This window comes from Thermobia domestica, chromosome 15, assembly GCF_964235325.1.
Source record: "Thermobia domestica chromosome 15, izTheDome1.hap1.1, whole genome shotgun sequence".
In the NCBI taxonomy this organism is placed as follows: Eukaryota; Metazoa; Arthropoda; class Insecta; order Zygentoma; family Lepismatidae; genus Thermobia; species Thermobia domestica.
This window is the reverse complement of record NC_137468.1, coordinates 184,049,103-184,060,367: the sequence shown is the minus strand read 5'-3', so window position 1 is coordinate 184,060,367 and position 11,265 is coordinate 184,049,103. Positions and strand designations below refer to the sequence as shown.

The window sequence follows — 11,265 nt, the reverse complement described above, 5'->3', positions numbered from 1 at the left end:
ATTCAATTGGACATCGTGGGGGGAGCTACCACTCAGACAGTTCCCCATTTTGTTTTCGTTCTGGCGGCGCCCCTAAGTTTGTTCAAACAAACATTTCGCCTGCACATTTCTGTACAAACGATGCACAAACGAATGCGACAACTTGTGATTGAATTGGACATGGTGGGGGCTACAACTTAGACAGCCCCCATTTTTTTCTGTTCTGGCGGCGCCCTTAATTATGTACAAACGAAAATTTCAGGTGCACATTTCTGTACAAACGAAGTACAAACGATTGCGACAATTTGTGATTGAATAGGATATGGTCGGGGGCTACCACTTAGACAGCCCCCATTTTTTTTCGTTCTGGCGGCGCCCCTAATTGCGTGCGAACATACATTTCGCCTGCACATTTTTGTACAAACGAAGTACAAACAATTGCGACAATTTGTGATTCAATTGGACATGGTGGGGGGCTACCACTTAGACAGCCCCCATTTTTTTCTGTTCTGGCGGCGCCCCTAATTGTGTACAAACGAAAATTTCGCCTGCACATTTCTGCACAAACGAAGTACAAACGATTGCGATAATTAGTGATTGAATAGAACATGTTGGTGGGGGGGCTACCAGTTAAACAGCCCCAATTTGTTTTCGTTCTGGCGGCGCCCCTAATAGTGTACAAACGAAAGTTTGGCCTGTACATTTCTGTACAAACAATGTACAAACGATTGCGGCAATTTGTGATTCAATTGGACATGGTAGGGGCTACCATTTAGGGGAACTCCCTCGAGAGGAATCACTCTACTTATTTATTGCAAAAAGCAGAATTTAAAAATTCGCATTCGTCCAAAGTTATCGTGTGAAGTAACAGCCGTTTGTATGTACGTACTAATATTGATAAGTTCCACTACGCGATCCCAATTAATAGTTCATATACCCGCGCCACACACACACACTAGCATTTGTACACACGAAAGTATACCTGGTAGTATCCACACGCTTACGCCGGAACTAGAAACAAACAAACACACACACACACACACATACACACACACACACACACACACACACACACACACAGGGAGAGAGAAAGAGAGAGAGAGAATATCTTGTTGTACCTTTATACTGAATGCACCATTACTCACAAAATCAGTTAAAAAAGAAAAAAGAAAAAAAGTTTAAATGAAACTTTCAAAGATTGGTACCACTGCTGCGTGTCACACATGAGATTGTTCCATAATGATTGATTCGTAATATGATGTATATGGGTTTCTTAATGGTAGTATAACAAAATGCCTTCAAATTGACCACTAAATAAAAAGTGAAATTTATTTCTCAAATTTTGTAAAATCGAAGTCGGTGGGCATTATGGGAACAGTCTACAATAACAATATATGCAAATAAATATTAATATACTTCACGTTTTCCAGTGGGTGCAAGAAAGCTTCGAATAGTATTTGTTGCCACAAGCATTAGCTGATGTAAATATATATATATATATATATATATATATATATATATATATATATATATATATATATATATATATATATATATATATATAATTTTGATGTCAGCCACTTCCGTTTCTCCTAGGAGAGCAAACGGATACTGCCACCGTTAGGACTAAATTTGGTCTTAAATGACATTAAAATTTCTACCAATTAATTTAGCGACCAGTGTTGCATTTAAAAGCTCGGCGCCCCTACGCACTTTTGCTCTCGGCGCCCCCAATAACTACATATTTCTCCGCCCCTTCATCCCTAACTTAAAAATAAAACTTAATTCGAATATGCTTAATTAGTGAATTTATTACAGTTAAATACCACTCAATACATGCTACAGCTAGAACTACGTAACAAAAAATAACAAATGTGAAACGTGTTCTGAATTATTTTTAGATTTCTTACGCTATTATTATACATATTAGAACAGTAAAAGAGGATTGTTCATGAAATAGTATATTTGCTCTTGATTTTTAACTTTTTCATACGGAAAAAATTAAAATATTATTCAAGTTTTAAACTTTGCACTCTGCAAATATATTGCCCTCTAGGCAATGGGACTAATGTGAAATGTGGACTAATATGGACTAATGGGAAATGCGGCAGTTAGCGGCGCTGAAAATTTACGATTCGATTCTAATATCGGTTGATTTCGATATTTTTGTGTCGCTACGTAACCACCCTGGGCGCTAATGGGAACTTAATTTGATTTGAATTGAAAGTAGAAGTATTCACCTAAGCGACCACGAAGCTATGGATTCGATACTAATATCGACCAGTTTCTAGCATTTTTGATATGTATCCCGACAGTACTCTTTTCCAGACTGTAAGAAATATAGTTATAATTGCGCTAGATATATCAGAATTATGTTGAAACACACACATCCATCCACTTTTATATTCTGTATAAATAGAGAGTGAGCGAGCGAGCGAGAGAGAGCGACTAAAGGCATCACCACTTCCACATTGCAAAAGCATATATCAGGAATTGAATTGAAAATCTATGTAAAGACTTTCTGCTGTGGCGTGCTTCATAAGGACAATTCCAGTCTGCTCACGTGACCTTTGGGGTTCATGAATTTCTTGCGAGCGTTGCGACTTTGGATTCTCTGTTTAAACCTTCGGTTTATGCATCGAATAAGTTTTCAAGAACATAAATGACATGCTGTATTATGAATGTTGAGAATTACCCTCTATATGACAAATAGCTGCAAATAAATACACTACATGATTTATTTATTGCTAGTGAACGAGTTTCTTAACTTGTATTTAACATTCTCATATATATAATACAGACCTACTGTGGACACCTACTATTTCAGATGTTATATTTTAAACATAATAATTACTACATTCTGCAATGATTATGTTATATATATACAACTGATGTATTTAATGTCATTATTTTATATAATTTTTCATGCATTGCGGAAAATATAATTTTTTAAAAAGGCATTGACCCAGAAGGGATTCGAACTCACAACCTTATGATTTGAAATCCAACAGCTTACCAGTGAGCTAACACAAGGATTTCTGCTAAGGTACTTTTAGTGATGTATACCGGTTCTCAAGAAAATTATGACATTCATACCCACTAGAAACGCTGTTTTTGTTCTACTTTGACTATTATTTTAGTACTTAGGTGATAATTATGTTCTATGTCTTAACTTTGAGCATTCTTTTACATATGGAAAGATTCGTTTACATATCTAAATGTTCCATTACGTATGGAGAGCTAAATGACAAACAAGCATGTGGTGACATTAATACAAAGTTTCGAAATATTGTGTCATTAAGTATTTCAATCAATGTTGCTTTTTTTCAACACTTGATAACAAGTCTTATTATATTTAAAAGAAGAAAAACACATCTGCAAACTTTTTCCCGATTACAAAGGCTGGCTTGGAGGTTCGAACCTGGTTTACTATTTCCCGAAGATACCCGAAGTTGGACTTTGAAAATTTTTGCCTCAAAACACCAATAAAGAATGCGCTCAACCTTTTTGAGACAAGGTGTACAATGTTTATGTGTTTCAAGTCCAGCTGGACGACGTGTTGAAGTTAATGCATTTGGGCCTAGCAAGAAGCTCAAAATTTATACTTTGATACCAATGCATGAATGTCATGCTTGCATTCGTCATCGCAAAGTAACAGGGTTGCCAACTCCAAGTTAAAATTTACTGTGTGTGTAACTTTATTTTGTTTCATTTGCTTCTATTATTTTGTTTATTTTAATTGTAAGTAGTTGGCATCATGGCTGAATTATCTCAGCTTGTAAAACAAAGAGCAGTTTACAAAGGTCAACTAACACGAATATGCTCGTTTGTCAATCAATTTGACAGTCAAAAACATAGTATTGAAACAATTAACACTCGCCTAGAACAGCTGCAAACTGTGTGGTCTAAATTAGAATTTATTTTAAATGACATTGAGTTACTATCAGGTGATAGCGAACAGGAAGATGCGCGTGCAGCTATTGAAGAAACTTATTTTGATGTAAAATCTCGCATGCAAGCTATCATTAATGCTCATAATACTACCGAATTTAAAGATCCGAAATGTAATTCACGTATCACATCCAGTGTAAAGTTACCGACTATTGATTTACCAGTATTTCACGGTGATTATACAAAGTGGATATCATTTAGGGACACCTTTCTTTCATTGATTCACAATAATTCTGATATATCAGCTATTCAAAAATATCAATATTTACGTGCTTCACTTCGTAATGAAGCATTAAACCTTATCCAAAGCTTACCAATTACTGAAGCTAATTACTCTATAGCTTGGGAACAATTAAATGAAAGGTATTATAATAAAAGGTTATTAGCTGCATCTCATGTTAATGAAATTCTTCACATTCGTTCAGTAACGAAAGAAAATGCTCAAGAGTTGCGTAATTTCTTGAATACAGCTATGACGTCTGTGTCAGCGCTTAATACACTTGTTGAAAATGTTAATCTGAGTGACGTAATATTAGTACAACATTTCTTTGGTAAATTTGATCAGGAAACTAGGAGAGCATTTGAGTTACAGTGCAAGGGTTCAGATTTCAGTACTGTTAGTGAGTTATTTAATTTTCTAGAACATAGGCTTCAAGCGCTCGAGAAAGCTAAACCGTTACCAAGTGAAAGTAATAAACAGACCAAATTATCTGTTAGTGTTAAAAAGCATAGTGACAAGCATTCACCTGTGTTCAAATCTTATTTAGCCACCGTTAAGACTGATTGTAAATTTTGTAAAGCTGGTAAACATCCTCTGTTTACTTGTGAGTTATTCAAAAGTGCTCCAATCAATCAGAAGTATAAACACTTGCGTAAAGAAAACATTTGCTTTAACTGTTTGCGTAGTGAAGATCATAATTCATCTCAGTGCAAGTCTAGAACATGTAGACATTGCAATGCTAAACATAATACTTTGCTTCATACAGACAGAACTGTATCGAAGGGTGACGAAGCGTCAGTACATACTCAGCATTCAAATAGTACCAGCAGTGGTATGGTGTCTCCAGATATCGGAATTTCATCCCCTAGCAATAGCTACGGTACACCTCAAGCATCGTATTGTTCGGTCAAGCAACAGAGTTCGTCACAGACTTTACTTGCTACGGCAATTGTGAAGGTCAAGGGCAGTGCGGGAAATTGGGCCAACTGTCGGTCACTTTTAGATGCAGCTTCCCAAAGGAGTTTTATTACTGAAGATTTTGTTCAGCGTCATCGTTTGAAGAAAATCAAACATCACGTGCCAATTCAAGGAGTAAATAACTCAACATCAGCAGCAAACTTTTGTGTTAACATTCAAATGAAGTCAACAATAAATGACTTCACCATTCAAGTTACGTGTTCGGTTCTTCCGAACATAACTAACTTGATGCCAACGGAAAAGATTGATTGCAAGACATGGGGCATCCCTACGGGCATCAATCTAGCAGACCCAAGCTTTAATACACCTTCAAAAATAGATATTCTGTTAGGGTGTGATGTGTTTTTTAACATTCTAAAACCAGAAAGAAGGACTAGACCTGGCTCTTATCCAGTACTTCAAAACACTGAACTAGGATGGGTGATAGTAGGGAAAATTCCCAATACACAAGCCAGAAACTCAGCGTTAACATTCTTCATCAGATCCGAAAACAATCTCAGCCAACAACTTCGGCGTTTTTGGGAATTGGAGGAATTCCATACGAAGTTATTGTCCCCTGAAGAAGTAGCTTGTGAACAGCATTTTAAGAATAATACTACTCGTGACTCAAGCGGACGTTATGTGGTTCGTCTCCCGTTAAAGAAGGACAAGGTCACGCTTGGTGATTCATTACAGATAGCTCTCACACGGTTTTGTCAACTTGAACGCAAATTGAATCGTGAACCTCAACTGAAACAAGACTATATAGCCTTTATGGATGAGTATGAACAATTAGGCCATATGCATCCTATTGGTACGTTAAGTGAAGTGGCTAAGGACAGTGTAGTTGGATACTTCATACCTCACCATTGTGTACTTAAGGATTCAAGCACAACTAAATTGCGTGTTGTATTTGATGGATCTTGCCCCTCCACAAGCGGAGAAACACTGAATAGCATACAAATGGTAGGTCCTACAGTACAAGAAGATTTGGTTTCCATTGTACTTCGATTTCGTACTCATCAAGTGGCTCTTGTTACTGATATTGCTAAAATGTGTCGGGCAGTAGCTATGCATCCAAATGATCAACCTCTTCAATCCATTTTATGGAGAAAATCTAATCATGACCCCATATTTGTTTACAGTCTTGATACAGTAACGTATGGATTATCTTCAAGTTCGTTTCTTGCTACAAGGTGCTTGCGGCAGTTAGCACAAGATGAAGCAGTTAACTTTCCCAGTGCTTGTGAAGCACTAGAACGTGATTTCTATATTGACGATTATGTAGGGGGATCTGATAGTGTTCAAGGTGCACTTCAGATATATAGTGACTTGACAAGGTTACTACAAAGGGGAGGATTTGTTTTGAGGAAATGGTGCTCCAATGACGTCACCGTGTTAAACTCCATTCCTGAAACGTTAAAAGAAACTCAGAGACTTATTCACTTTCACACGGAAGGTATCAAGACGTTAGGAATTTCATGGAATCCCACCTTTGTCACATTTTTCATTAATGTTAGCTTAGTTAATACGAGTGAGAATCCTTCCTCCCAACAAACTACGAAACGCAGTGTTGCTAGTATCATTGCAAAAATATTTGACCCTGCTGGATGGTTGTCTCCAGTAGTTATTAAGTATAAATTATTTCTTCAGCAATTATGATTAGTAAACATAGCATGGGACGATCTTCTTCCCATGGAATTAACTTATCAGTGGAACAAACTTTATTTGCAACTGCCATTGCTCAGTGATGTGCAAATTCCAAGATTTGTATTAGTGCCAGGAAACGTTAAAGAAATTCAAATACATGGTTTTGCAGATTCCTCAGAAAAGGCTTATGGTTGTTGTGTGTATGTTAGATCTACTAATACCAACGGATCCACTGTTAGTCATTTGTTATGTTCAAAGTCAAAGGTTGCACCTATTAAAAGGACTACTTTGCCAAGATTAGAGCTATGTTCTGCAGTTCTTCTTGCGAAACTTATAAACAAAACTTTAGCAACATTGAGACTAACAGTATCTAGCATTCATCTGTGGACAGATTCTCAAATAGTTTTAGCTTGGTTAGCATCGCCAGCCCATCGTTGGAAACCGTTTGTAGCAAACCGTGTATCACAGATTCAGGAATTAACACATGTAAGCGATTGGAAACATGTTCTATCGAGAGATAATCCCGCAGATCTCATTTCAAGAGGAATTGACTCTAAAGTCATTCAGCAGAATCAACTTTGGTGGCATGGACCAGTTTGGTTGCAGCAAGAAGCTACTTATTGGCCTTCTTCGTTGCCAGACGACACGCAGGATTTTGAAGATATTCCAGAAGAATGTCCAAAATCATTTACTAATACATTACTCTCTCAAGTTAAAACTGAAGAAATTCTCTTAAGATTTTCGAAACTCACTCGACTGTTAAGAGTCATAGCATTATGTAAAAGATTTATTCACAACGCAAGAAATCCCAAAAACAAACACTGTGGATCACTTTTAGCGTCTGATATTCAAGATGCTACACAGATCTGTGTTAGGATGACACAGCAGTCATACTTTTCACAAGATATCAAGGATCTTCAACGTGAGAAGCAAGTTTCTAAGCAGAGTTCGTTGCGAACATTGCATCCTTTTTTAGATAAGAAAAATATTGTTCGAGTAAGTGGTAGATTAGAAAATAGTGATCTTGAATTTAATAATAAGCATCAAATAATTTTACATCCTAAAAGCCATTTCACTCGTCTTTTAATTGAACACGAGCTCAGAAGATTAATGCACGCCGGTCCTCAATTGCTTATGTCTTCAATTCGAGAAAGATATTGGATACCTAAAATCCGACAAACTATAAAGCATGTAATACATCATTGCAATACATGCTACCGTTTTAAGGTCTCAGTAGCACAACAATTAATGGGACAATTACCATCCACAATGCGTCCAAGTAAGGCATTTACTCATATTGGCGTTGACACATTAAATTGGGCTCTTCAAGAAACAAGAACACAAGAAAATGCTACGTCGCAGTTTTCACATGTTTGTCTACAAGAGCCATTCACTTGGAATTAGTTACTGATCTCACATCAGAGGCTTTCATAGCAGCTCTTCGTCGATTCACATCCAGAAGAGGAAAATGCGTGACAATCACCAGTGACAATGCCACTACATATCAGGGAGCGAAAAATGAGCTCAAAGAATTATACCTTCTATTCCAAGGAAAGGAGTTCAGCGACAGGATTCAGGCTTTTGCAGCAGAGGAAAATTTCGAATGGAAATTTTCGCCTCCGTGCAGTCCTTCATTTGGTGGAGTATGGGAGAGTGCTGTCAAGTCTATGAAGTACCATCTTCGAAGAGTAGCTGGCAATGCCGTTTTAACATACGAAGAATTCTTAACGCTTCTCTGTCAAATAGAAGCTTGTCTTAATTCTCGCCCTCTCATAGCTTTACCAGATTCGTACTACACCTTCAGTTATCTTACTCCAGGCCATTTTTTAGTTGGTGGCCCTATTACATCTTTTCCTGAACCAGATTTAACTAGTACTGTTGAAAATCGCTTGAGTCATTGGCAACGAATCCAGAGGTGCCAACAGCATATTTGGAAGAAATGGTCACAAGATTATCTTCATAGTTTACAGCAGCGTCAAAAATGGACATCAGTTCAACCCAATATTAAATCTGGAACGCTCGTCCTGTTGAAAGAAGACAACTTACCTCCACTTTCTTGGAAGTTAGGAATTGTTGAAGAAGTATTTCCAGGCAAGGATGGATTAGTGCATGTAGTATCAGTTCGTACAAAGACTGGGACTTATAAGAGGTCATTATCAAAGTTAGTTCCTCTTCCGAATGAAGGCACTGTGAACAGTTAATTTTCTTTTATAATTCATGCTCGGTTGGATACTTTGTATTCCAACGGGGGGGGGGGGGAGTATGTTTGATAATCATTTAATGTTTGTATATTTCATTTTTATTGCATTATTATCTTCTTTTGTTTTTGCTTACGTCATAGCAGAATTTATGTTTGTCAGATAGATGGCAGTGTTGTTGGTCAAGTCAAACTTGAACTACCTGATGTAGTTCTTTCCTTGTGCTTCTTTTTACTCATTAAACAGTAGTGTTTAATATACATTTCAGAAACATTAAACTATAATATTCATGCTAATACGCCAGTGTTGTGGTATGTCTATTTTGTGGCTCTTTCAAAGGCAAAAGTGTTTTACGTACATTTGTAGAAGTGGTGAAGATACTTGTAATTTAGTGCAGTTTAAATACAAATTTCAACACAGATTTTTTCACTTTATTATCAATCAGCGTCTATGGTAAATAAAACAATATTTTCTGTACAAGCAGCAAATGGTCCTCCAACAAAGTGTGAAGCGGGTGTTTCTAAGATGCAAAAATGCTATCCAAAAATTTTTGTACCTGGCAAAAGTAAAATCTTTCGTATTAAAAGCAGTAAAACAAAATTTTCAAAACAGTGCGTAAGTTGTAAAAAAACATTAATATTAAAACTAAGCGGAATAATGTAGACCTTAATACTGCTTTTTCTCTCAAGTATTTGTGCTATAGCAGCTAACATAAATTGCACACAAGGATAAACAATGATTGCAATTTAATTCAATCAAAATGTAGGTCATCAGCTGATTATAACGCACTAGTGACGATGCATACAGTGAAACAACCCATAGTGGGTATTATGAATATAAGTTTAAATCAAGCAATGCCCAAATAAACTTAGTATGACAAACCGTGGTTCAAATATACAATCTGCGGTCAAGCTAAGCCTACAATAAAGCCTAGAAAATAAAACTACGAGGGTTGTACCAAAAATAAGGTTCCCATATTTTTTACCAATAGAAAACGTTCTTTATTTTTATTAATTTATACATCGTTTGAAAGCTTACACTGTTGTCTATTTTTCAACATAGTCTCCATTTTCTTCAACACACTTTTGAAGACGGTGCTCCAGCTTTTGTATTCTCAAGTCGAAGAAGTTTCCCACCAATCCGTTGAGGAAGCGTGTGACCTCTGCTCGGACTTCATCGTCGCTCTCGAAGCCTTTGACACCTAAGTGTTCCTTAAGCTTGGGGAAGAGGATCGGTAACTTCCAAGCGTGTAGAAACCGATTACAGCTCGAACCTCGCACTTGGCGGGAGCGGAGATCAACACTTTCATCTCTGACGGCTGCCAAGCGAACACTGAACGACCTGAAAAAATGGAGACTATGTTGAAAAATAGACAACAGTGGAAGTTTTCGAACGATGTATAAATTAATAACAATAAACAATGTTTTCTATTGGTAAAAAATATGGGAGCCTTACTTTTGGTAAAACTCTCGTAAGTATTTTCGCATTTTAAATGCAAAAGGATGTTGCAAATTAAAACAATAGACAATATATATATATACAGTGTGAAAGATAATTTGTAAATTTTGCTTACAATTCTGAAAACAAAGTAAATGGGAAAATTTAGTTAACAAAATTCGCCCATTTGGATGTTGGATAATTCATATAAGAGACTCAGCCTGTTTAAACGTATTTAATGATGACCTTGCGGATAACTTCCAGCATAAATAGTTCCTTTTGTGTTATATATAAATAAATTTTATGCTTGGAAAAATAATCTGCTTGAAAAGTATTTTTCGTATTTTTTACAAGAATTTTTATATTAAAAACATGGTGTTAAAAAACATCGTATGCATTTTCATGTAAAGATGAAAGATTAATATAATTACTGCACGAACAGAGAATATATTAGCTGTCAAAAACTCATCAATATGTAAGTTTTCGGCTGTGATTAGGCAAAACACGTGTTTGTTGCTGCAATCAACTTTGTAAAAAAAACTAACAGTCGTATCTGCTATAAAAATAATATTGGTATCAAAAGATGAAAAGAAATTATAATAATCCTTTCATTGTAAAAAAAAAAAAAAAAAAAGAAAAAAAAAAGAAAAAAGAAATGTTATGCTATGTTGTAGGTACCAGTCAATTCTTTTTGTCCCTTAATCTATAAACACCAGTTTTGGTCATGTAACGTCCATTTTGCATTAAAGAAATCATCTATGCCACTAGTGCATTTACTGGTACAATCCGCGGCAAAAAACCTGCAACATGAGCATATAAGTTTATTGTGAAATGACGAAGTCTTTTGCTCCAAAATAAGTGTGCACGGGAGGA

The 11,265-nt window shown here is 36.3% G+C and overlaps 3 protein-coding genes across 3 annotated transcripts; all 3 read left to right on the top strand.

The window, feature by feature from the left end:
* The first annotated feature begins 3,736 nt into the window (after positions 1-3,736).
* LOC145671751 (uncharacterized) lies at positions 3,737-6,769 on the top strand. Its single transcript, XM_081740956.1, has one exon. It carries the CDS (start codon positions 3,737-3,739, stop codon positions 6,767-6,769), a length of 3,033 nt encoding a protein of 1,010 aa, XP_081597082.1.
* A 33-nt stretch (positions 6,770-6,802) lies between these two features.
* On the top strand, positions 6,803-8,161 carry LOC145671750 (uncharacterized). The gene has a single exon (XM_081740955.1). It carries the CDS (start codon positions 6,803-6,805, stop codon positions 8,159-8,161), a length of 1,359 nt encoding a protein of 452 aa, XP_081597081.1.
* A 263-nt stretch (positions 8,162-8,424) lies between these two features.
* LOC145671749 (uncharacterized) lies at positions 8,425-8,958 on the top strand. The gene has a single exon (XM_081740954.1). The coding sequence runs from the start codon at positions 8,425-8,427 to the stop codon at positions 8,956-8,958; it is 534 nt and encodes a 177-aa protein (XP_081597080.1).
* The last annotated feature ends 2,307 nt before the right edge of the window (positions 8,959-11,265 follow it).

Coding starts and splice junctions, on each gene's coding strand:
- LOC145671751 (XM_081740956.1), top strand. CDS start 3,737: ATGGCTGAATTATCTCAGCTTGTAAAACAAAGAGCAGTTTACAAAGGT.
- LOC145671750 (XM_081740955.1), top strand. CDS start 6,803: ATGGAATTAACTTATCAGTGGAACAAACTTTATTTGCAACTGCCATTG.
- LOC145671749 (XM_081740954.1), top strand. CDS start 8,425: ATGAAGTACCATCTTCGAAGAGTAGCTGGCAATGCCGTTTTAACATAC.